Source organism: Strix uralensis, chromosome 21 (assembly GCF_047716275.1).
Source record: "Strix uralensis isolate ZFMK-TIS-50842 chromosome 21, bStrUra1, whole genome shotgun sequence".
In the NCBI taxonomy this organism is placed as follows: Eukaryota; Metazoa; Chordata; class Aves; order Strigiformes; family Strigidae; genus Strix; species Strix uralensis.
The window spans coordinates 8,841,074-8,867,207 of NC_133992.1; the positions used below are offsets into that span (position 1 = coordinate 8,841,074).

The window sequence follows — 26,134 nt, forward strand, 5'->3', positions numbered from 1 at the left end:
TTTGGAAGCCACAGATGTATTGCCAGCAGTTAGTTAAAAAAATTCATTTCCAGGCAGCGTGAAACTACATTTTGGGGGAAAGGGCTCCCAGCAAAGTCAAAAATTGAAACTATTTTCAGTCGAGCAAAACACTGTTTTCAGGCCAATTAACCCACAGAAAAGAATTATTGCTGTAGTGGTACTGCTTCATTTAGAAAACAGAGCAATAAAATCTTTGGACTTTTTGGAATCTCTTCCTCCTCTTCCCCTCTAATTTGACCCAAATTTTCTTGATGAGTTCGCTGCAGGCACTTGCCTGCCTCTCCCAGCAGACCCTGGAGCCAGCTGGGGCATCCGGGGGTTGGGAATTCTGCTGGCAGCTCCTAATGGCATCTTCCCTCTCCCCATTCTGGAGTCTGCAGCACCCGCTTGCCAGCCCCGTGCTGCCGCACTCTCAGTAAAAGCCCTTCACTCGCTTGTTGTCCGGGTCGAACGGGGACTTGGTGTGTGCTCGGGCAGGGTAGGTCACTCCCATCCTCTCCAGCTGGTAGCTGCCGCTCTTCACGAAATCCAGCGAGACCTGCAAGGCAGAACCATGGTGAAAACCCTGTTTGGTGCTGCGAGGCACCAGTGGGGCACCAGCCCCCTGCCAGCACCCCAGTTCCATGGCTGGGCAAGCTCCCACCTCACCCCACAGATCTGCCTTCCACAGAAAACCCAGCACTGCCATCCCAGGAGGATACAGAGAAAGGAGGAAAATAGATTTTTAAAAGCACTCAGCTAAAAAAAAATAAAAAGAATGCAGCATTTCATTCTTTTGGAGGTTGAATGTTGCTTTTTTCCCTGCGGATTTTTTCAGTGGCACCCAGTGCAAGGTGCATGTACAGCCGGGCTGCGGGAGCTCATTGTCAGAAGGGCCAGAGCAACCAGGCTGGGTGGGGGCATGGCACAGCCAAATGGGGTCTGCCCTGGCTGCAGGAGGGCACCGCGGTGGCAGCCAGGATGTCACCGCTCCGCGAGCTGTCCCCTCCACCTGTGGGGCTCACCCAGTGCCGGCAGCTGAGACACCCCGATGCAGGGAAGGGCTGGGGGCTCTCGATGCCGGTGGGTTTTTAACACCTGGTAATTGTCAGTGATTCAGCAATGAACAGATTTTTTGTTTCTCTTCTCTCCGCCTCACCCCCTGTACCTCTTCTGCTCCTCTGACTCTCTCGCCCCAATGCTGCAGAGACATCCCCATCCTGCACCCCTCTTCCCAGAGCTGGGGAGGGTTGCACCCCATCACTGAAGGGCCATATCCATGGGAAGGAAACGAAAGGGCCACACGCAACGCCACTGGGCACCCCACTGTCAGGGAGCTGCAAAGAGGGGGGCTCTGTGCCCTTCTCCAAGGGCTTGGGGTCGGTGTGGGGTCTGGGTCCAGCACCAAGCCCCTGATGGGGATGGTATGGGGCAGGGTCGCGGTGCGTGTCCCCTGAGCCACCTCCCCGCCCTGCACAGCAAAGCTCCCCCCTCTTTCCACAATATCTGCCCAAACCAAGCGGGAGTTATCCCAGGGAGCAGGGAGATGGGGGCTGCACGTTAACAAGTGCTGCTTCCTGGCTGCAGCCACTCAAAAGAGCTGGCAGGGCTGGGGACCCCACGGCGTGACCACCCGCCTGTGGTGCCTCTCCCCACCATTGCCATTTCAGCCCCCGCAAAGCCCAGCAGGCAGCTGCCTGCTGCCAGCCCCGCGGCAGAGCTTTCCCTGCGGCGGGTGTGCGAGCGGGGAGAGCGGTGTGATGGATGCACCCGGTGGGGAGGCACTCAGCACCGCGCTGCCGCATCGGTGCCTCGCCGGAGGCAGGGGGGGACTGTCTCCCTGCCACCTCCATCCTGCTGCCTCCCTCACGCTGCCTGGGGCAGGTGGGGGCAGCTGAGAAACTGAGATGTAACAGGGAGGAGAGAGAGAGAGAGAATGGGGAAGGGGAGAAGGAAAGGAAAGTCCGGGGGGGAACATTCACCATGGGGAGAAAAGGTGGGTCCTGAGGGCTGAGGGGCAACTGGAACACCAAACCACTTGACCTGGGAGTCTTGCGCTGATGCAGGATCAAAAGTCAAGGTAAGCAAGAGGGTGAAAGCACGAGCCTATGCGCTGTTCTTGGTTTGCAGCAGGGAGGGTCCTTGGGGATGTCATCCACAGCCCTCTGTCCCCACACGGGTTCCCTGGCCTCTGCCTACAGCACGCTGCTTAATGAGGGCATCTGATTTACTATCCAGGAGTCTCGCAGGGTTAATTAAGAGCCTGCTGTGCTCCTATTGGCCGTTGCTTCCTATAACATAAGTTAATTCACTGCTGCAATTAAATACTCAGTTGCAATTAACAGCCAAGGCAGCACTTGAGCCGGAGAGCATCACCGGGGCCCCGCAGAGCGACAGCTGGTGAGACCAACCTTGCCACCAAGCCGTGGCATCCCTCACCCTCCAGCCTCCACCGCGGGGGAAGCTCGGGGCGGGGCTGCCCCTTTGTGCTCCCCAGACGACAGCGGGTTTGAAATGAGCTTATGCATACGGCTTCAAATTCAAACAAGCACCACGCTCCCCCCTGGCAAGTCCCTGCTGCAGGGAAGGAGGCACAGCCGTCCCCATCCCTGTGGGGCTGGGGGTGGCGGGGGGTCTGCACTCACCGGGCCCCCCGCAGGGTCTCGGATGTAACCGTAGGCGATGGTTTTGTCGATGGCAAATCCGAAGTCTGCCCGACGGATGTGGCCGACCACCTCGCCGTCCCGCCAGACCGCCTCCAGGCCGAACATCGGCACCTTCCTGCAAGGTGAAGGCAGGGCTGCAGTCAGCAAAGCCCCACGTCGGGACCCCACGAGGGAGAGGGGCTTGGGGGGACCAGACCTCAGCTCTGCCCCGGGCCAGCCCATGTGCCAGGGCTCCTGCTGCCCACAGGTTCATTAACGTCCCAGGTGTTGGCAAAGCCCCTCCAGCCCAATTTACAAAACCTCCTGCTGCTCTGGGCGAAACAAGATAAACCCACTCCCTGTTACACAGCTTCCACCTCCCATTAAACATCCAGCAGGGAATTTGCAGTGGGATTTAAATTAAAGACGGAATTAGAGCATGGAAAACAGCTGAGCCGGCTTGCAACTGAGCTCCACGTGCGTGCCCGGGCGCAGGGGTGCCCGGGGATGGCTGAGGGTGGTCGTTCCGGGGTGGCCGCTGGCGCTGGGCACTGCGTGGTGCTGAGCGGAGCCCGACAGTGGTACTCACTCCTCGGTGGTGAAGCAGACGAGGCGGCGGAAGATGCCCTTGGCTTTCTGAGCCTCCACAGCCTCCCGGCCCAGGAAGGGGATGCTGGACTTGAGCTTGCAGGTGAAAGCTAAGCCTGCTTCTAGCGGGGTATCGTCGGGGCGCAGGTCTGCGTGCCAGTGCCTGTACCCTGCAGAGAGCAAGCGTGGATCGCCCAGACTCCCCCTGCCATGCAGCAAGCCTGAGGTGAGCAGCATCAGGCAACCAAGACATCACCTCTGCCTCCTGGACACCCCTGTTGCCTTTGATTCACTTGCTCCTGGACAAAGCACCCTCAAGAGGAGCCCAGATTGGGGAAGTATCAGCAAGGAGCGCTGGGGCCAGTAGCATCTCTGCCAGTAGCTGCCAGACCTCCAGTCACACTAACCCGCCCTTGAATCTGTGAAATACTCATTTTCCCTGGGTCCCCTGGCTGGAGGAAAAGCAACAAAGTGCTGCTGTAAGGGAAGCAAGAAACCTTTCTCGATGCTGAGGCTGTCGATGGCTCTGTAGCCGGCGTTGGTAATGCCGTGCCGGGCACCCGCCTGCATCACCGCCTGGTAAACCTTCACGCAGTCCGTCCTGGGCACGTGCAGCTCCCAGCCCATCTCGCCAACAAACGACAACCTCATGGCACGGACCTGTGAAATGTAAGAGGCCAAACACCCCTGAGGACAGAGCCAGGCTGTGCAGCGTGGGAGAGGCCACGGAGCCGCCCGTTGCCACAGCGGGGTGAAACCCGGCTCCCCCGGGAACCTTGTGCGAACACCCTGCTCTGGTGGAAGGCATTTCTTTGCTCTCCCCAGTGCTGAAGCCAGAGTCAGACTGAATTTCTTGTCTCTGGACAGCCTAAGCTTGGCACCTCAAACCGCAGCTACCAGCAGCGCCCAGGAGGGATGGCCAGCGAGCAGTGCGCTGCGCTCAGCATCCTCGGGCCACCCATCCCCGGGCTGTCGCTGGGGTTAGACTATGCTCCGGCTCCAGCCGAGCTTTTGTCTCCCTCTGCTGATCCATCGACGCTAGAAGAAAGCCCACAGGCACCCCCAGCCTTGCATCTCCCTACATCAGACAGGGAAGCTGGTCCTCAGCAGGTCTGTCCTGCTTTGGGGCACTTTATGGCTGCTGTCCCCCAGGAATGTCCCCCACTTGGGATGGTGCTCCCATGGCACAGGCACCCAAAGGCCTCACGCTCCCGGGCAGGGGCTGAGCCCGGCATCCCAACCCGCGCCCCACTCACCCCAGGGGGATGCTCAGGTTTCCCCCAGCAGAGCTTGCACCCCAAAGCGTTACTCTCTGCTGCCAAATTAGCTCCACACCGACTGCATGAAGCTCCAAAGAGGAATGAGCAGATCAGCACAGGGGACTCGGTGCTTCTCGGGGGAAGCCTCATCCTCGGAGATATGCCTGCCTGCGCTCCCTCCCGCGGGCACAGACCTCCCGGCTGTGCTGGGACTGCTCTGTCCGTGTGCCCCCTGCTTCTCACCCAGGCAGGCTTGCCTGCATCCTCCTGTTGTCCCCACTGAAACAGTCTGCATTCCCAAAGCTTCCCAGGCCGGTTGGGGCCACCCCAGCTCAGACACCTTCCCTGGAGATACCCCTTGAGTCTGAGCTGCATTTCACTCTGCTTCATCCCTTTGGATTTTTCCACTTCCTCCCCCACAAACACCCCTCTGGCTCATCCTTTCGGATGCACATCAACTGCAAATGCATACCCCGCTTTGGGAGAGAGATTAACTCCAGAGTTTCACACCAGATTGTGATCTGCAGTCTTAATAAAGCAGTTTTCAGCTAGGAGGAGACTTCCAGGCTGGTTCTGTTGGCCAGGCACTCTCCGCTGGCTCTGGATGTCGTTGGGGCAGAAGCTGCATCTTGCCGTTTGCTGAGCTCTTACTACAACCGGGAGCTGGTCTCAGCTGTGCTCTCTAATCCCGGGTGTAAACAACAACAGACCACAGCAGCTGCTGCCCAAAACAGGCAGCAACAGGCACGAGAAGTACCAAAGGGGTGCCCGAGCTCCCCGCTGCGAGGATGGCCAGTGAGCAGTGGCTGAGAACCCAAATCCATCCTTATTTCACCCAGTACCCTCATGCTCTACCAGCACTGCAAAAATAACAACCTCAAGAAGAGTTTAAGGCAGCTTTTAAGATGCCTTAACCTTTACAGTAGAAGTGGAGAGGAGGAAGGAGTGCCATGGGTATTGGGAATTTATTTTGAGCCTCCTCACAAGAAGCTGTGCCGGGGACACATCCTCCCTTCGGTCCCCGCCACAGCCCCGCAGCGAAGCACAAAGACTGACAATTGCTTTTTGAGGTGCCCAGACACAAGGGGCACGGAGAAGCTTTTCACTCCACACAAAGGTGTCACCTAATTAGGGAACAGCCAGAGATCAAGCCGCTGCAGTCAGCTACCATCTTCATCGAGGCAGGAGATGCTCTGGGGATTGACAGGCAACTTCCTGGCTCATTAACCCTGCCTGCAACTCAGCAGTCAGCGCTGCAGCTAAAGTGCACTTTACTTTCAGGAGCAAGTTACTCCTGGGAGAAACCTCCCCTGGTCCAGGGGAGCAACCATCATGGTAAGAGTGGGGAGGCAGAGCAGTGCACCACAGAAAACAAGTTATCCTCAGGAAAACTGGGGTGCCAGTCATTAGCTTTGCCCAGGCAGGGGTTGGGGGCTGCACCCACGCGTGCATACCCCAGGCAGGGGTGTGCATCCCACCACGGAGGCCAGGGGGTATGTCAAGGGCTGGGCTCAGCCATTCCTGCCGGCTTTCTGCTGAATTCCCCTAGGAGCAGGCTTTTCTGTTAGATTTCAACTGGAGCTATGAAATAGCATCAATTCCTGGGTCTTCGAGCAGCAATTCAAAAGCATTTTAAGTATTCTAGAAAATGAAAACCTGAACTTTACCCTGTATCCCGCAGTGAAATTCAGAGGGGGACCTTTCTCTGCTGTTCAATACAATGAGGAACGCTATATATAAACTCACAAACCAATCAGTAATTTCCAGAATCATTAACTCTGCTGGAACTCTCCTTTCATTCCAGCCGATTTTGTTCAACTACTGAGTTAATGCATGAAAATCTCAGCGATAACTTTTTAAAGATGTTGGGTTCAGTTTAATCCCCCTGGAAGGCGATAATATCAGTGAAGGCTTCAGCCCACTGTCCTGAGAAACCCTCGTAGTCTAATTTCGGTGTGGGATGGAGTCCCCCCTGCTCATTGTGCAGTGGGGGCCTCATGGAGACCTCCTGAAGGGTGGCCCTGGCAGCAGGCTGGGTGACCCCCACAGCCCTTGGGAAGGAAAGCTTTTTTCCTACAATCAGGGCATTTACACCCAAAAGAAGCCACAAAATTTCTACCACCTATTTCTTCCACACAGGACCGGATTATATTTTGTCAACTTCAAGCAAAATGTTCTTGAAGACGGGAGCATTTATACACCTTTCCCGTGGGATAAGTAGATTATTACGAGATGTTATCAGCTTGCCACAGGTGTGACAGGGGAGGGCGCGGGAAGGGTTATAACTCACCGGTGGAGACTAAAATGCAACGTGTTGGACAACCTGCAACAATGGATTGGCTTTTGGGTCCCCCGTGCCCTTGTGCCCCCCGCCAAGGGACACTGGACACACCGTGGGGTTTTGGCACCCAGAGCACAGGGAGCACTGATGGTGATGGTTTGGAGGATTAATCCGAGTTGGGCAAAATCTGTGGCTTAGTTAAACCACCCTAAATCCTGGCTAGGCTCCTGCACACAAATCAAGCAGCCTTAATTTGATTTAGCAGCAATCCCTTCAGCAGCCAGCTGCATTCGAATTAAAGCCACTTTAATTCTGAATGAAAAGTGGCCACACGTGGCTTAACCCAATTTCACTAATAGCCAGCCTGTCTCCAGCTCCCTGTTTTCCTGCTGCCTTTTACAAGATTCACCACTGCACCTTCACCAGCTTCATCTCCCATCAGACACCAGCCCGAGAGCCAGAGCAAACGCTCGGCTCCTCTGGATGCGAGAGGGATGCCCTGGGACCGCTGCCTGCCCAGATTTCCCATGGGAAGGATGGGGTACAAACTCAACCCTCTCTTCCAAAGTGGCGTTTTTGCAACAGAAGGAATATTTCATATGGGGTAAACATCAGTAAGAAACCAAGGCAGAGCTTCCCCTGCAAACCTTGCAACAGCTTTTCCCCAAAACTTGTCAGCAGCAGGTTTTCCCAGAATGTTTCTCTTTTGACAAAACGACACTTCATGGTCACCAACTCTTCTATTTAGGGTGTTTCAAGCAGGCTAAATCAGCAGCTTCACACATGACAAAACTCCCCAGAGAGCTGCCATCACCCCCTTTTCCCAGGGATAACTTCAGACCACGTTGCTCTCCGCTGGGCAAGGCGGGGGAAGAGATTCAAGGTACTTTTCTCACTGCCTCGCACCAGGCGAGATGGAGGAGTCCAACCAGACAGCGCTGTGAGACCTCACCACAAACCCCAGGGACTGATCCACCTCTTTGCAACACAGCCGATGGCACCAAACCACTTTAGGCTGAGCCTTCCTCCCTCGACACCTCCGAGTGATGCCACACAACGTGTTAAAACCATCGCTGAGGGTCCTGGCAGAGGTGCCGGGCTGCCAGCCTGGGCAAGGTGCATCTCCCACGGCTTGCTGAGGGCTGTCACACTGAGGACAGCATGCACATGCCTGCCCCGTGCTCTGCAGGCAGCGCAGGCAAAGCGAGCTCACTTCTGTCTGCAAAACACCGCATGGGCGCTGCCTCCCTCCCCAGGCAATGCGTCGTGGGGGCAGGAGCCGGCCAGCACCCCCCACCCATGACTCCCCCCAGGCACCCAAGCTGGGCAGCGGTGCTGGTTTTCACCATCACCCCAAAGGGCTTCTCATCCCTTCGCTCCGATACCGAGGGGCTTAGCCTGAGGTGTTAGCACAGAGCGTTACCTTTTCTGCGCTTTTCTTGCATAACTGCTGATGCGAACCCTGAAGTCTGGGCAAATGCAGGATGATCTGTGCTTGTACAGAAAGCTTAAGGTTGTCAGACTTCTCCTGTGATCAAATACAGAGGCTCCACAGGCTGCCCAGCCCTTACCGCCAGTACTTGACGTGCTTGACATTAAATCGTCCCTATTTTTTTAATGAGTAGGGGGAAATGGCAAGTGTCTGGAATGTCAGATAATCTCTTTATCATCAGCGCTCACCCCTAATCCATCAGAGGCACGTCTTGTTCCTCTGACATCACTGCAAAGCCATAAGTCACCATGTCCCTTCCCCAAGCTCAGCCCAGGCTATGACACCACTGCGTGGGCTGGGAGACCTGGCAGACAATCGGAGAGGAAAACACCTTGCTCCCACCCTATTTTTTGGCCTTTTCCATCAAAAATACCCCAACAAAGCTGCCCACTGCAGCAATGTGGAGGCAGACAGGTTCCCTAGCAGAGGACACTCGGCTGCACAGGCTATGGGCAGTCGCCCCAGTGAACAAACCTCCCTGGGGAGCTGGAGGGCTGGCCCTGTCCTACCGTGCATCCTGCGACCGTGGTGAGTTTGTGGGTGGAGAAGGGGAAAGCTTCGTTGCTGAGGTCGGTGTCGAGCACTTCTTGGAGGACGACGCGGCTGTGGGGAAACAGCAAAGCAGCCGCGGTGAAAGGACGTAGCTTGCCAGCCTGCTCGGACTATCACTAAAACTTGCCTTCTTGTCTTGATGGCAAGACAGACCTCTCTCTCCAAACGGGAGCTGACGTGGGTAACATGCCACATTGTGAGAGCCTCGAAAGAAACGCCAGTTCCCCAGCAAATGGAGCATCGCTCCAGCCAGACCATTGCCTGGTGCCGTGGGGCTCACACCAGCACCCGGCATCCTTCCCTCCCTCCATCTCTCCCTGTATCCCTTCCTCCACCTCTCCAAGGGCCAGGCATCAGGGTGCAAGGAGGGGGCTGCAACACTCTCCCCACACTCACCTCAGGGGGCCCTGGATGCTCATCATGCCCAGCTCCTCCGAGCAGTCAAGGAGTTTGCACTGGAGCTTCATGTCCTGCAGCACGGCGGTGATGTGCGACCAGTTGTGCTGAGCCACGGCCCCGCCGATAGCCAGGTAGTAGCCGTCCCCTGGAAGACACCCCCCGGCACCCTCTCAGGCTCGAGAGCGTCAGGCTGGGGGCCATGCCCAGCTCAGCTCAGGGCTGGGTTTGCGCTCCAGAGGCTGAGTTGCTGCCTGGAGCCTCTTCAGCTTTCACAGCCCATGGGGGGGACCACCAAGAAAGGTGGTGGGGTTAAATAGTGCTGGGGCAAGGGAGGGCTTTGGGCTCTGCTAACATCCACACGGCCTTTTGTGGGGCTCGGCACAATGAAAACCAAACGACCATTAAAACCTGAAAGAAGAAAAGGTAAAAAAAACCTGTTTGAGGCCTGGAGGTACCTGTGCGTGCGTGAGCATCGCGGGAAGAGAAACAAACTCTTTGTCCCTTGAGACCAACAGCAAAAGCACCTGCTCTTTCGTCCCAGTACAGAGTGGATGCCAAAGTGAGAGGGAGCTGGGAACTAGAGGTGGGAGCAGGGAGGGCTGCAGCGCCCGGGCCATAACCAGCACAGGGGCTGCACTGTATACGAGGAGGAATTTCATCCTGGGTGGAAAAATCCCCAGGGATGGAGTTTGAGAGCTGATTAATATGTAATCAATCTTCCCTCTGTCTTTCCTGCCACTACAAAATTGCTCTCTGATAATCCGTCATAACGATAATAAGTGAAGCCACCTACTGTAATTGGAAAAATAGACTTTGCTGCGATTAAACTCCTCCATCGCCCGACAAACCCTGCAGCTCTGCCAGCCACCTGCCATCACCCTTCTGCCTCCCGTGAGCCCCCCAGACGAGAGGGATGTGGGGTTGTCCCACGGGGAGGGAAGAGCTCAGTGGCACCCAGCCACGCCGGGGCGAAGGCGCTGAGATGGCCCCCACAACCCCCACCGTCCCCGGCTGGTGCTGGGGGCTGTGCCCGCTGCAGGGCTGGTCCCTTCCGAGCACCAGCTCTGAGGGTGACGCTGTGTGGGGACAGGGCTCCACGGGCACGGGCCACCCGAGTGCAAACCTCCCTTCTGGTGGCAGCGCCAGCACTCGGCAGCGAGGCTGGAGACCAGCTCAGTGTCCTCCTCCTCCGCTGCTGCCTAATGCCGTTTCTGCCCTCTGGGCTGACTGCTCTGCTCCCTTTCAATTCCTCTTTATTGCAGCTGATAAGGACCTGGGGAGAGGTCAGAGCCACCAGCCGGGGCTGGACAAACCCAATAATGCCGATGAGCAGTGCAGGGCCCCGGGGACAAGGGGGATAATTGGGTTACAGGGACAGAGGGGTGGAGGTGGAAAAAGCCAGGTGGCTGCCATTAAGTAAATGCAATCACCCCCACGCCTGCGGCCCCTCGAGCGAGGTGGGGATGGAGATGCTGGCAGGCCTCAGACTGAACCTGCTGCCACGGCTTTCTGGGACTGGAAAGGTCTTTGTGTACACTGACACAGCTAAAAAAAGGCAGCGGGAGAGGCTGGGAGCTGAACTGCAGGAGGGTAAACCCAACCAGCAATCTCCCCCAGCCCCTCGGCGGCTGCAGAAACGTGCCCGATTCCAGCATCCCCGTGCTCACAGCTTTTACCTTCGAAGGCGGGGGCCAGGGGGGAGGCCGGCTCCCCGGGGCTGATCCGGCTGACAGTCAGGTCGCTCTCCACGCCGCCCCGCTTGTTCAGCATGCAGGTGTACACGGTCGAGCCTGGGGGAAGGAGTTGGGCACCGATGCCCATCAGCCAGCCCTTGGCAGAGAGCCCCAGACCTGGCAGGTGGGTAGCAGGAAAATTTGTCCTCATCATGACATCAGTTGCCACTGCCTGGGTATGTCCTGACCGACCCTGGATGTCCCAGCACCAGGAGGAGCAGGGGAGTGATGCTTTTCCCCCTTGAGATCTGTGTGAGGAGCTGAAGCTGCATCCTCGGAAATGCCATAAGCTGTCTCCCAGCCCCAGAGAAGGAGACAGCTTCTCCCTGCGCAAACCGCAGCTGGCAAGGGTTGTGCTTGATTTACTCCAGTACCCACCACGTCTCCAGCTGTGAGCCACAGCTGGAGCCAGAGGGCCAGACCCCCCCTCTCTCTCGCCCTAGCTCAGAGCATGTTTGTCCCAGTGCGAATGAGAGCAGAAGCCAGCCTCCGGTGAGGACAGGGAAACTCTCACACGCTTCCCATACCCTCTGCAAAAGCAGCATTTAAAAGAAAAGCCAGTTTGGGTTCCCCCCCTGGTTCATTTTGGGATAGGATGTGATTTCCCAGGGCAGAGCTAAGCAGAGGCAGCGTGCAGCCAAAATAAGGGGGCTGAGCCCGTACCTGGCGCTTTGCTCACATCAGCAGTAAACAGCCAGTTCGCCGCTTTTGTTGCTTCAGGCCCAACCAGGTAGAATTTCCCGAAATAAGACATGTCGAAGAGAGCCAGGGCGTTCCTGCACGTTAAGCATTCACTCTTGATCTGCAATTAAAGCAAACACACTGCTGATGTTGAGCCATATTCTCACTCCACAAAGGGAGGCACACATGAAAACTGTTTATGTAATGGGAAACAATACCAGGACACTCGCCTGGTGCCTTTAAAGGCTTCAAAACACCCCTGAAAAATCAGGTATTAAACGAAGCAAGCCTGACAGGCCTTCCTGTGTGCTCAATCCCATTCCTTACTGCACTAACACTGTGACAGTTATCAATAATAGTTAAATTTTATCAAATTGGGTTCTTCCCCCAAGCTAGTCACAACTCTTTCATTTAGGAAAGCAGCAGTAAAATTCCCGTGGCCTCTTCACTGAGGTTTCCGAGCACAGGCCACACATTTCTCTTAATCTTTTTGGAACATTTTTCCTGTTTTGGGGCAAAGCTCGCTGCTTCCCCTCCCTCTGAGCCTCACCAACTCCACCCAAAGTGGTGCTGTAGCACAGGCTCTGCTGCCTCTAACCCTCCCACCTCCAGATGTGCCCAGCAGTTTCGGCCGGGGGGGGCTGCCCCCCACACTCACAATGTCATGGTGGGGGGGGAAGTCGAAGGTGTACTCGCTCCCCAGCAACCGGTTGTAGGTGTAGTCCCTGTGGCGCTCACGGCCATACGCGCCATAGTAGTCGTAATCCAGGACCTGGGGGGGGATGGAGGAGGATGGGGTCAGTGAGGAAGACAGCGTGAGGCTGAAGCCAAAGGGCTACTCCCAGTCGCATTCACCCCATGTCAGGAGAGGAGTGGGTCCGTGCAGGACCTGGCTGTGATGATGGGTCCCTCCCCGGCATCCCTGCCCACGGTGATGTGTCCCCTCCCCGGCATCCCTGCCCACAGCGATGTGTCCCCTCCCTGGCATCCCTGCCCACGGTGATGCGTCCCCTCCCTGGCATCCCTGCCCACAGCGATGTGTCCCCTCCCCAGCATCCCTGCCCGCAGTGATGTGTCCCCTCCCCAGCATCCCTGCCTGCTGCTCTTCAATATATAGAAATGAGATGGGTGCCTCTCATCTGGGGGCGTTGCAGGCAGACGCTGCCTGTTGCAGAGGGACAGGCAGACAGACTCACACAACATGCACGCACAGATCTCCCCCTTACCGCTGTTACAGTGAATTAAAGCCCAACAGCTTTTACGGACCCGTTTTGGGGACATGCAACTGCCTGCAGCACGTCGCACACCCTGTGCACGCAGGATCCATCCTACGCTCGCCGGGCACAGCCGCTATGCTCCGGGCTGAACGCTCCCCAAAACGTGTGCCGTGCTTACCGGGGCTGCTCCCCCGGGGCTGAACCAGCCCGGCCTCTCCCAGCCATGCCGCTCCTGGAAAACGCAGCCCTGTCGCAGCAGCTCCTACACAAGCAAAGCCAGAGAAATGGGAACAAACAGTTAAAAAAAGCACCTTTTCACTGCTTTTTGAGCAGCGCCCAGGCTGCCCTCCTCGAGTGCGTGCTCAAGACCTCACTTGTGGCCCCTTGGCTTTGGCTATCAGCAGCCAAAATCAACTCTGTGGTTTGTCTTTTAAAACAGTGGCAAACCCCAGCTGCCTACAAATTGCCTGATATTTTTGTCCCCCCGAGAAAGGTATTTGCCTCAGCAGCAGCCGACGGGCAGGAGTCTGAAAGCCCAGCTGTGCACCCCACCAAAGCCTGTGCTACGGTGCACGAATTACTGACCGAGAAATGCTAAATCCAGAGAGCAAGATTCCCCCCGATGTTTACAACAGTAATTATATAATAACATTTAAGATTTATACGGCAACCTGCTCATTCCTCCTCTGTGCTCTCGGGAAAATCTCTCTGCACGCAATTAATTAGGGATCCATTAAGATATTTTTGTTTGGTGCCTCTGTTCGGAAAAGAATAGATTTTGTTGAACATTTCAGAAATGATTCAGTGCCTATTTATAAAACACAGCACATGTTCTGGAGCTGCATGTATAAATACCAGGCTGTCAGTCAAATGGGCATCACTTATTAGACATGCTATTAAAAAATAAACTGCATCCTCGGTGACAGAAAACAACTGAGCTGTCAACCAAACACTGGGTGACAGTGGGGAGGGATGTCTGTCTTGCTGCTTGAGCCTCTGCTCTCCATTGGAAGAGGAATGGTGTGATATGAACTAGCGACAAGCAGAAATGGGCTTGAGAAATGTGGCTGCTCCTTGCTGGGACGGGGGCTGGTGGTGATGGGGAGGAATGAGGCACCGGCCCCAGGTCACCCCGAGAATCTTGGGAGTGGTGGGTGATTTTGGGGGCTCTGAGCCGCAGTTGCTGCAATGCTGCTGATGCAGCAGACCACTGGAAGCTGTTTTCTTTTTCTCAAGTGCTGCATCCTGAAAGCATTTACCTATGGAGATTTGTGCAAGGAAGCAGCTGGCGAAGGTGGGAGCAGGGAGGACCCCCGGCTGGCAGCTCCAGGGAGCAAAACCAGTGGGGACTTAGGGGGTTTCAGCAAAACTGCCTCCGCAGAGGCACAGCTGCTCCCCACTCTTCCCACACCCCTCCTCATGCCCCAGCCTCGCTCTGCATTGTGAGACGCTGTTTTGGGGAGGAAAAGCTGCTGCTGAGCTGCAAGTGAGGCATGGTGAGAGGTGGGTAGGAGATCACCATGGGCATCCAGCATCCCACAGCCCTCGCAACTGCCCCTGAGTCGGACTGACAGGGAATGAAATAAGCCTCTGAGCTCTCCTCTCCACTTTGCCTTGCCCAGCAACCATCACCAGGCTCTTAAGCCATATCTGCTAAGTTAAATATTACGGGAATGCTTGGCATCTCTGCCATTAAACTGTCCATGCCCCCAGCAGCCTCGCAGTGTGCACCCAGCAAGCTTTGGGGTTCAGCAGGGATCTTCCCAGGATGGATGGATGGGAGCACGCATGCAGCACGCTGCTCCAAGGAGTCATATGGCTGCGGTCACTCTTTGCCACCTCTTTTTTGCTGCAAGGATGCTGCAAGGGTCTCCCATAGCTTCTTGCACGGCAGCCTGGGTCGGGGTGCGCATCCTCACCTCGTGCAGGGGGTCCTTCCTCACATTGCGCCCTGCCAGCGGCTCATCGTGGGGGAAGACGACGGAGTAGTTCTTGGCGTAGGACTCGTGGCTCCGCTCCCGGATCCAGCGGTTGTTGTCAGTGAGGGAGTGGTGAAACCTCCTGGAAGGCAGGGAGAGGGCAGCGTCCGGATGAGCCCACCAGCTCACCGGGTGCCTCTTCCCCCCAGGCATGGCTCTCTTGGCCAGACCCAGATGTGGATGCAGCTGTTGTGGTGTAAAATTGCTATTCCTGCACCCATTTCATGGGTAGGAGAGCAGAGGAACCAAGCAGGGCCTGGTACTGGCCCATCAGATCCGGGTGCTCGTCGCAGCCCCCCCTGAGCTCCCCAGCCCTGCTCCAGGCACATCTACCCCAGAGCAACTGGGAGCAGAATACAACCCTGCTGGGTGGGAAATAAATAAAAAAAAAAGAGGAGAATTGAGATTAATTCTGTGCTGCTTTAGCATGGGGCCAGTCTCAGAGCCTGCCTTGCACACAGCCCAGGTTTAAACCCAGCCCTGACGAGGGAAAGAGCCCTGGACATTCCTGACATTTTTCATCCAATTCTCTCTAGGCTGAAATATAACTAAAACCCGAAGCATTTTAAATTTGTTTGACATATTTTCAACTTTTAAACAGAAAACCTCCTTGAAGGAATGTGGCAGTTCAGCACACGCTTGGGTTGTTATTACCAGAGACTATAACTCAGGGACAGCATCTCTGGGTGCCAGTGACACCTTTCCCAGGACTGGAGAAAGGGAGACAGCAGGGGAAAGGCAAGACAAAGTGTCATTTATAGGACATTTTAAAACAATACTTTCAGCTTCCCTCCCCGCTGCCTGGGTGCCAGGGAGAGGCAGGGCACTGGGGCCAAGCCCTGCAAGCAATGCAAGCAATGCTCCCCAAAAGCAGCCGTGGGCTGGCTGTGAGGGCAGCTGCCTCTTCTGCCAGCACAGGACAGGCAGCGGGTGACACATGGCATGTCACCAGCATCCATCTGCCCCGTCAGCCCCAGCCCCTTCACTGACGTGCTGAATTTTTGACAGCGGCAAGAGGAGCAACAGCTGCCAGATGAAATATTTACAAGCGAGTGTTTTGAGAGGATAAATATTTAAACGTGAAGAAAAGGGAGTTATTTAAAGATTAATCACCACCAAAAGGGGAAAAAAAGGGGACTGGCACCAGTTTGATGACAGGGCAGACAGGATACAGGGGATGCTCAGGTAAGCCAGATGCAAGGGCTGGAAAGTCCCCGGCCACTGTCTGAGCAGGGCTGGGGTCCCACGGCGCAGGTCAGCCCCACGATGGCTGTGGCTGAGCCAACCCCCCTGTGTCCAGCTGTGCAGCGGTGCCTGCCCAGCCCAGGCATTTCTCCTTCCCAGGCTTGGCCCATCGCTGGCCTGGCCGCAGGAGGCACCATCTCCCGCTGACCTCTGCAGGCACCAGCACCGACTCCCCTCTCCTCCCAGCCTGAGTCAAGAGGGTGTTCACCAGCTTTGCCACTACAGCAATGTGATTTTAAAAGCTTTGTCCCTGACAAGGTGGTTGCTGTCGCTAGCAGCCCTATAAGAAAGCCCAAACCCAATCAAATATAATCGAGCAAGTCAAAAGCAATTACAGAGCCAACATCTGCACAGTCAAAACTCCCAGCCCATGTTGTGCTGCAGATCGGGAGGAAAGCTAATCTTTCTCATGTTGAAATCATCACCCCTGATTATTAATTTAGAGGATTAGGCACGGCACTAATTGAACAACAACAAAACCGAAACGTAATTACCCTGTCCTTTCCCATCACCACAGTCTCCTTGTGTCTGATGGAAGCTGTTTGCGTAGAAGCAGAATAAGGCAAATAAGATAAAGCCCACATGTAAACTCATTAAAGCCATTGAGTGTAATTGATTCTAGCTCCTCGGAGGGACACAGGCTGTGGCACAGATGCTGCCCGGACACCCGCTCCCAATACCAGTATCCAGCCCTGTCTCGAAGCCCATCCCCAGGAACCACCCCAAGGACAAGGGGTATTGGCGAAGGAGCCCACAGCCCGCGGGGAGCTGGGGCAGCCGGGGTGACTTGCCTGATGTCATAGCCGTACATGTCCTTCTCTGGCCGCCCGTGGATGATCCAGTGAGCCAGCTCCCTCCCACAGCCACCTCCCAGCATCATCCCTGGAGGAAGAGGTGAGGACCCAGATGAGGCCAGGAGGCCAAGCACGGCTGTGGGTGCTGGGCTCTGCCCAGGACACGATGCCTGAGGTGTGATCCCTTCAGGTCTCTCTTACCAGCGCTGTTGAAGCCACAGCCAAGGAAGAAACCTCGGACTTCTGGGGCTTCCCCCATGAGCGGCTTGTGGTCAGCTGTGAATGACTCTGCAAGACAGAGAGGGGGATGTGCCAGCAAGGTCAGGACAGTCATTTTGGGGACACATCATGCACTTTAGGAGCAAGGTTCCTACAGCTTCCCATGCCAGCCTCAGCCTGCTCCTGCTCCCAGAGAAGTTGATGGGGCCAGAGTTGGACCAACACCAAACACTTCCCAGCATTTCACCTTGGGCATCCTCGACCTGCACCTCTCCAACAGGGCCCAGGCAGCAGAGACCACAGGGAATAGCTGCCCTGGTACTGGGATGCCCAGCATCACACTGGGGTCTTGTGCAGGCTCCCAAAGCAAATATACATACATATATATACATATATTTGCTTCAGAAGCTTGCAGGAGTATAGATATGCACACACACGCATAGATGCACATCACGCTGCCGGTGGCAGAGGCAGGTGCTGGTGGCACAAGGCAGTTCCTTTGCAGCCCTGCGTGCTGCACAGTCCGTCCCTGCACCGTCGAGACCCCGGGCTCAGGTTAACTGTGCCCTCTGCACCCCCAGGGAGCTCGGCAGCACAGGCTGCACACCAGCACTGCGAGGGGAGGACCTCTGTGCTCGGGTTTAGACTGAAAATTTGTGAAGCAGAATGAATCTCCAACCAGGAGGTACATGAGGTGCTGAGGTGGCTGAAGCAGCCTCTTGCTCCAGCCTGATCCCCCAGTCGTGGGGGCTGCACCGACCTGTTTGTTGCCTCTTCAACATCTGGGCCATATTTCATTATGATGACTATGTTTCACCTTCCTCAATTTCTGCTGGGAAATTTCATGAATTTAAGCTACTTTATTCAGCTGAGGAATTGCTGCTGATGTCACCCAAGGCTCCTGTGCTAACGATGCCTCATGCTGCCAGCTCCTGCTCCCCACAGGGCTGTTAACCACAGTCTGGGCAAATCCCCACTAGGGAGAACAGACACCCTGACAGAGCTGTGCAATCCTCCTCCCTGTTTTATGGTAGTTCATCCATCCGTGTGAAAGGAGAGAGAGAACACAGAGTTCAGTCTGGTCCTTCCCCCGCCCAGCAATGCCCAGCTTGTTTCCCAAGATCTCAGTGCTCAGGAGAAGGGAAGAGGAGAGTCAGAAGATTATTTTATGCCGATATCCCCATACCAATACGCCAGGCTACAAGTTCACTGAGTTAATGGAGCAACACCCAAAGCACATCCCCTTCACCAGTGGTGCATGCCAGCCCTGCTGACTTTGCACTGGGATGGATGCTGACCCACTCAGCTGCAGGGCTGGACCAGCAGCCGGGGCAGAAACAGCTTAAACCACCCCAATTCAGTCTGCTTTCATCCCCTGTCCCTGAAAACCAGCACAGTAGCTGTTCTGGTGGTGAAATATTTACCGTGCACTAGACAGGACAAGTGTTTGCTATTTGCTTCAGCCCAGAGTCACTCAGCTGTCGCAAGCAAACCAGCTGCTGGTTTAAATCAAGATGTAGAAAAGGAGGAGTGCTGACCGTTTGGAAATTACATTACTGTACTACAAATACAAGGCATATATCTATAAGAAGCCAGCTCCCCAGCGGAGGCCACCAGCTCTGCTTACACCGCAGTTTAATCAAACCCGCCGTACCCAGGGCCAAGGCCTCCACCTTGTACATGTCATGTTTTATCTGCTCTGCCCTACTTTCCCCTTGTGCAGCAGCACTGCTCCCTCCCCAAGGGCCTCGATGGTTTCCCTTTAAGTGCTTCAGCAAAAAGGGATTTTAATTCTTTTTTTTTAGCAGGGGGTGGATTTCAAGGCCAAACCAAGTGCGCAGGACTCGGGTTTGATGCGTGGCATCACCTCCAGCTGCCGCCGCCGTGACACTATGGCCTTTAACTCCACACCAGACAGCCTGGGATGTAAATCTGGGTAAATCTACATGCATCGGCCCAGAAGCAAGTAGTAAAAATAGTAATATAATGCTTTGTAAAACAATGGCCACTGCTTGGAAAAAATCTGCCAGCCCAGTGGTCACAACATGGGCTGTGAATCTGTACTAACCACCCCCACTTTGGACCAAGGCAATAAACTCCCCAGCTATTTCTCCACCTAGGCTAAGCCTGGGATGCCACCCCTCGGAAGATAACACCACTGCAGCCAGATCACAGCTGCTTTCTCTGCGTTTAGTTTTTCCTTCTCCCCAGCACATGAAGTTTCCCCTTGCCTCCAGCAAGATTCTTGGAGGAACGCAGCCACCCCCGTACCACTGCAGTCACATTACCTGGTCCACAAACAGTGGATTTAATGCCTGTTTTCTCCAGCACTGGTACTCTGTTGATGGCACCTTCGATGTGCTGCATGAAAACATCCCAGTCCAGATCAAAGAGACCAAAAGCAAATTTTTCAGATACCTGAAGGTAGGAAACAGAAATTGGGACACAAAATAAGAGTATAGCTGAGGGCTTAAGAATTTCTCAGCTCCGGCAGCGTAGGAGGCTGTAGGAAATAGAGGCTACTTTGTAGTTTCTTTGGGTTTTCATGACCAGCCCAGACAATCCAAAGTTCTGGGGCAGAGCCTGAATTAAGAGACCTGCACCTGGATAAAGGGATGATGCAGCAGGGCAGGGACCGCGGGGTGGCCTCTAAATCCCCCCAGCCCAGCCTTTTCATCTCATTTCCGTTGCCTCTACATCTCGTTTCCATGCCACAGACAGACCCAAAGGGAAGATGCTTTCCTGTGCCTTCGCCACCAGCCGCACGGAGGTTGGTACCCGCAGGACTGGGGGCTGAGGTGCTCATGTCTGTGCCCCCCCCCTCTCCGAGGTGGGTTCCCTGGAAAACTGCCTCGTTCTCCCAGAAAACCTCCCGGCACTGCTCACCTCCTCCCAGAAGATGGGGTTTGACTCATATCCACCCACGGAAAGGGCATCGCCTTGGAGACGGAGATACACTGAGGCGTCGTGATCGCGAACGTTCGGCATGTTCTGAAAAATGGGGAGGGGGAGCGGAGGGGTGAGAGGGGGCCAGGAGCCACGGGGAGACCCCAACATCACCCCAGCAAGGCTGAGTGGGATGAGCTGGGGGTCTGAGGTGACCTACCGAGGATGGGAGCAGCAGTGGCTCTGTGGATGCTCCCACAGCCCTGAACTTTGGGTGCCTGCGTACCCCAAGAGGAAGGCCCCCAGGTCAGCTCCAGCAAACCTGGCCAAACCACGGGCAAAGCGGCTCGTGTAGGCAGCGATGCTGCGGGCAGTGTGCCCATTCACCAGGCCTGAGAGCCCAGGCACCCAAGCTGGAAGCCAAGTCTTGCCCAAATCCTGCCTAATTAGCAGCTGTCAAACTGGCAATCCTCGACTCCCCGGCTGCTCCTCCATGGCACAGTCAGCACCGGGGATGCTCAGGAGGAGCAGGAGCAGCCGCTGCAGTTGATCCCAGCTTGGAAAGCACCGTTCCTCTGCCACCCACCTCTGCAGGAGGATGCCACAGCACAACACGCGGGCAGCAGTGCGCAAAGAATGAGGGATTTGTTCTCGTGAATAATGGATAGAGAAACACGTAGATAGCATGGAAGCATTGCTGTAGGGTCTCCGCATTTCATGTTGACAAATGGAATTAAGTGGATTGAACAGGAGGCACCAGGGTCTGCAAGCTACAGGCTCTTCTCTGAAAAGTCTCCTCACCGTGTTTGTACAGCACGGTGGAGTTACCAGGATATAAATGTAATCATGGACACCAGCACTTTTTAAAATGAGGCACCTCAGACTGAAGAGTTAGAGACTGTCAGTGGGATGGAAACTAAATAATGTGTCACCCTCAAAGCCCTGGCACCCGAGTGAATGAAGTCTTCGACTCCTGAACAATTCTCCACAGCCAGATGGCAGGAACAGATTTCTTGGGAGAGTTTAGAAACGCCTGGAGAGCTACACCTCTGCCTGCTGGGGATTGGGGCTTGTTCAGAAAGTGTTTGGCATCTTTATTAATGCTGCTGTCAGACACCAAACACATCACAGACCCTATAATAATTCTACCAAGACGAAAAAAAAAGAAAATTATCCTGCTAGTCATAACATCATTAAATATTAAATATGACTCTATTAAAGGTAGTCTGATAGTCCTGCTAGGAGGAGAAGCTGCTGGGTGTGCAATTCCCTGGGTGCAGAGCCCGACCCGGCAGCGCAGGCTTGTGCTGAAGGCAGGAATGCCGGGCGGCCGGGGGGGTCCTGCAGGACTAGGGGTCCCAGAGGCGTCTTTCCCACCTCACCCTGCTGCGTGCAGGAGGGCAGGAACCAGCGCTGCCCTCCAGAGCCAAGGAGCCGATCTGCAGCCGCGCGGGACTGACCTGAATGCCCTCGATGCGCTCGGTCACCACGTAGGCGTGATGCATCCCCACCAGCGGCACGTGCACGCCGGCCAGCTGGCCCAGGGCTCGTGCCCACACGCCTGTGGAGAGAGCAGCCCCGCGCTGAGCACCCCTCCATCCTCCGGAGAGCTGCGCTGCTCTGGGGGTGACAGCCAGACAGGGGGGACAAGGACTGATGCAGACCCCCTGGCTCAAGGGATGCAAAGCCACCCCCTGCCCTGCAGCCACAGCCCCGGTCCCCCCTGGTTCCCCACCATCCTTTGCCCCCCATACCTGCGCAGTTCACCACGCAGGGAGTCTGGATGGTCCCGTGAGCCGTCTCCACTGCATACACCCTCTTCACCCCAAAATCGTCAGCTCTGACCTGGATGCCAGTGACCGGGCAGTTCTCGATGATCTGGTGTCAGAGGAAGGGCAGCAGAGTCGTGGCAGGGTCACAAGGGCAGGGGGATGACCCAGCTTGCCTGACATCTACCCCCAAATCTGGGCAAGGTGAGTTTAAGCAGTGGTCTGGGACTGGCCATCTCCCCTTCCCAACAGCTATTACTGCTGGTGCTGATAACAACACACCACTCCCCAGCTGCAGACTTAAACCACTGCTCTGGGCATCTGCAGTTGCAGAGGATGTTTATTATTTACATGCACATGAGCAGAACAACGCACCAAGGATGGGCTGGTAGTCGCTGCCTTGAGGGATGGATTGTGTTACCTGACCCTAAAACCTCTGCTCTCCTGAAAAACCTGTCTTGGGCACTGCCTCATCTTGCTCCTAAAGACCTTTTTTTCATCCTATATTTTCCCCAAGCCTCATGGTTCCTGAGCTTTGTTGCTGTGACCCAAGCAGCCGTCAAAGCTGAACAGTGCAACACCCTTCTTGGGCAAAGATCTAACACTGCAGGACCAACTCCGCTCTGGTGAGAAAGAAGATGCTGGGGAAGGCGGAGGATGAAATCTCCTCCCAGAGTCAACAGGCACTAATTAGTAACTCCTAATTAGGAACTACCGTAGCGCCTCTGGCAGTTGCTGCTCTGGCAAGTGTTGAGCAGGTACCAGCTGGATCCATGGTGCCATCCTTGGGGACGTACAGCGTGCCGTACAGGTCGTCGATGTTCATCAGCGGGTACAGGTCCTTGGTCTGCGACGGGGTCAGGACATAGGACTCCACACCGTACACCTTCCCCAGCTGCCAACGGGACAAGAAAACCAGGAACTCAAGCAGGCAACAAAAGCTTTGGCCATCACTTGCTGCTGGCGGAGGAGGAGACCCCCAGGACATGTTTATCTCCCACATAAGGCAACTGCTGCCCCAATGCAAACCCTAAGTCCAGCACAGGGTGGGATGGTCTGCACAGACTTCAGGGAATACGGTGCCATATTCGCATGCAGCCTGCCTGTGCAGCTGGAAAAATGATGCTACCACTCTTCTACAACTGGAAAAATGATGCTACCACTATCTGAAAGGGCAAAAATCCACAGTTGGATTTAACTTGGCCTACTTTACCAGCATTTTGCTGACTTCAGCAGCCTTACGGAAGCCAGAAGGCTGCCCTGGAAAGATAACCCAGGCCATTGCAGCTCTCCGGGTGGGACGACAGGGAGGGACCGGCTGTTTGGAGACCCAGGGGCTCCGCAGCCCTGGGAACCTGGAAGGGTTCAAGGCCAAGTTGGACGGGGCTTTGAGCAACCTGGTCTAGTGGAAGGTGTCCCTGCCCGTGGCAGGGGGTTGGAACTAGGTGATCTTCCAACCCAAGGTTGGAAGGTCCCTTTCAACCCTTCCAAGGTCCCTTCCAACCCAAACCATTCTCTGATTCTATGACCCCCAGTGCTGCTCTGGTGGGCAGGAGGTTAAACGCCACCTCCTGCAGCCCAGCCGGCCAGGGGACACAGCGAGGGGTTTCTTCCTACCGACATGAGCCTCTTGTACTCGTCGAGGCGCTGCTTGTTGGAGGCGATGAAGAGCCCCCCGTTCTCCACCCAGCCCGTGTGCAGCCCCGTCTCCGCCGGCAGCTCCCGACTGACCACGTCCCGCGTGTGCGCCAGCAGCTCCACCTCCACGTCGCTGGGACGCAGCTGCCACAGCAGACCTGGGTGGGGGGGGGACACACACAGCCCACGGGTGGGACAGGGGGCTCCGCCACTCCTCCATCACCCGAAGTGGGATGCAGAGGGGGCCCCGCCGTCCCACGCGTGTCACCCTGTGGGGGCTCTTGCTCCATCTCGTGGCAACCTGCGAGTGCTACAAATCACCGATTTCTATTTTCCTTTGGTATTAAATGAATGGGAAAAAAGGGTTTCTGGAGCAGACTACCCCAGAAGAGACAAAACCCAAGAAAGCTTATTGAATTAACCTCTTCGAGCTCCCCATTCCCTACCAAAGAAAATTGGCTTAAAGAAGAAAAAAAATAAAGTGTGGAAATTAACTGTTTTCCTTTTTGCTGTGGCCACTTAAAACTTATTAAAAAAAGAAAATTCGGGGGATGTTTTCCTAACAAAAAGTTATGCCAAAAGGAAGAACAGAAACCCTGAAATTCTCCACATTTAAAGCCAAGACTCTCCACCACATCTGGAGACAGCCTATGCAACGGATCCACCCCACGGACACCAGCACATCCCAAACTGTGGGCATCCCCGCGCCCACCACCCCCGCCCCGGGGAGCACCGGCGCTGTGCCCACCGCCTCACCCGCTGTGTGCCAAGTGGTGCCCGAGGTCAGGCGGTCCCTCTCCAGCAGCACAACGCTGGTGACACCCTGCTTGGCCAGGTGGTAGGTGGTCTGGCAGCCCAGGCTTCCCCCGCCGACCACCACCACCTCGGCTGAGGGTGGCAGGGGCCGGCTGGGCTCCCCACTCCTGGAGCCTTCCTCCTTCAGCGTCTTCTGGTACGGGACGCTCTTCTTCGCCGTGGGGCCCGTCACGCTGCTGAAGGGCCGGGGGCTTCTCCAAGGGGGTGGCAGGTGGCATCGGGTGGCCGCCCGCAAGGCGCAGCTCACATAAGACATCTCCACCTGCAAATCCCCCAAACACCTCGCTGGCACAGGGAGGGGACCCCCACCAGTCCGGCTGCTTGCCATCATTTCAGTGGTAGCAGCATCTCCGGGTGCTGTGCAAGGGGCTGAGCAGCTGGAGCGAGCCCCGGGCACGTCCCTGAGTGGGCTGTGGGACCCTCTTCCAGCAGGGAAATGGGATCCCAGTTGCACATGAGTGTGGCTCCCAAACACCCTTCAGAGGGGTCCCGCTTAAAAAAGGGCCTTGGAAATGCACAGGGCATGGCAACGCCTGTGCTTGCTCACGCCTGCAGAAATCACTTTTTTTTCCCCCCCTCCTCATACTGAGGCGCTGTTTGGCCACAATGGAGGTGCAAGGTTTGCTCCCTATCAAAAGAGGGAGGTGCAACGGCTGCTGGAGGGGGACGGGGACAGATCCTGCCTGCAGACACCCCAGCCCCTGTGTGCAGGGCTCCTGCCCGGGGATATAGATTGGGGTTTGCTCTGGGTGCAGGATTTTGGGTGCACAAGCACCCAAAGTTGCTTGTGGGGTCTTGCAGGCTGGCACTAGCCCCTTCCCATGCAAGCCACAGGCTGTGGCCAGGGGCTGCCCCCACATCTCACCCCACTGAGACCCCCCGCTTGCTGCCACGTGGCCTCCAAAGCACCCGCTGTCCCCCCACAGCCCAGCAAAGCTGCAAACTCCCGCTCGGGAAATCCCGCGACACCCGGAGCGGTTTCTCGGACAGCCCACAGCAGGTTCCCACCGCCCGCAGACACGACTCACCGGGTTCCACTCACTGGGCTCCACTCACCGGCGAGGCTCACTCCGGGCTGGCTTTCCCTGCCGCGATGGCCGTGGGGCCCCTGCCTTCCTCTGATGCTCTCCTCCTCCTCTTCCGTGCACGGCCGTCCCTTCGGCCCCTGCTGCAAAAAACATTAACCAGCACCGGAGGCAAACGGAGTCAGCCGAGGCGACTGGGAAATAGGGGCTTACCTCCCTCTTACTCCTTGTTGTGACTCTGCTGCTTCTCAACAAAGAAGAAAAGTCAGGCAGAGCTGAGAAATTCAAAACAGGGAGGAAAATGCTGCTTTTCTCCCCGGCTCGGTGCCCGGCAGAGAACAAACAGCCCAGCTGGGGCCAGTGGGAACTCGCAGCCTCCTGGGCTCGCTCGGTGCTGGCTGGAGCTGTCAGCTGGATGCCAGAAAGCAAACACGGCCAGGAAAGGCACCATCTGACCCTCCTGCCGGAGTTCCCAGCAGTTACATTTTCAGAGCAGAATTAAAATAAATTTACACGTTTCCTAAGCCAGATCCAAGAGCTCAAAGCAAAGGTGGGAACATCAAAAAATTTAATTTAGAGGGGGTGGGAAAATAAGCGTTTGATTTAGATCTCCAAACCCAAAGGTTTATTGTTCCTCCTGCCCAGGACTCACCTCTGAAATTAGGGCCTGTTTGGGCAGGATACACAGGCAGCTCAAGTTCTTTAAAGACGGCTCTGAAGGGTCTGATTCACATATCTCGGAGAAGCAGAGGTCAGGGTGGAGCCAGGGCTTGGCCGGCGGTTGGTGGGGTCGGGGTCCAAGCAGCATTGTGGTCCCTGCAGTGTCCCCTGGGCACCATCACCCACCCACGGCCCCGTGGAGCCCCAAGCAGCCCAGGGACAGTGTTTTGGGGGGCTTTTAGCATTAAACAGCACC

At 55.9% G+C, this 26,134-nt stretch overlaps 1 protein-coding gene across 3 annotated transcripts; it reads right to left on the reverse strand.

Moving 5' to 3' along the window:
- Positions 1 to 25,702, reverse strand: SARDH (sarcosine dehydrogenase). Of its 3 annotated transcripts, none has more exons than XM_074891250.1 (22): positions 25,432 to 25,702; positions 25,250 to 25,361; positions 24,134 to 24,455; positions 23,357 to 23,535; positions 22,455 to 22,634; positions 21,725 to 21,848; positions 21,431 to 21,531; positions 19,971 to 20,075; positions 19,373 to 19,502; positions 17,067 to 17,153; positions 16,863 to 16,953; positions 14,767 to 14,908; positions 13,026 to 13,109; positions 12,289 to 12,402; positions 11,613 to 11,751; positions 10,893 to 11,006; positions 9,214 to 9,361; positions 8,775 to 8,868; positions 3,731 to 3,893; positions 3,235 to 3,403; positions 2,646 to 2,781; positions 1 to 559 (listed from the first exon to the last, which is right to left on the reverse strand). In XM_074891250.1, the coding sequence occupies exons 3-22, from the start codon at positions 24,447 to 24,449 to the stop codon at positions 434 to 436; spliced, it is 2,742 nt and encodes a 913-aa protein (XP_074747351.1). In that variant the 5' UTR covers positions 24,450 to 24,455; positions 25,250 to 25,361; positions 25,432 to 25,702; the 3' UTR covers positions 1 to 433. The 3 variants fall into 3 exon arrangements, with proteins under 3 accessions (XP_074747351.1, XP_074747349.1, XP_074747350.1); XM_074891248.1 differs by having other exon boundaries at positions 25,236 to 25,361; positions 25,432 to 25,696; XM_074891249.1 differs by having other exon boundaries at positions 25,236 to 25,358; positions 25,432 to 25,455.
- Between the last annotated feature and the right edge of the window lie 432 nt (positions 25,703 to 26,134).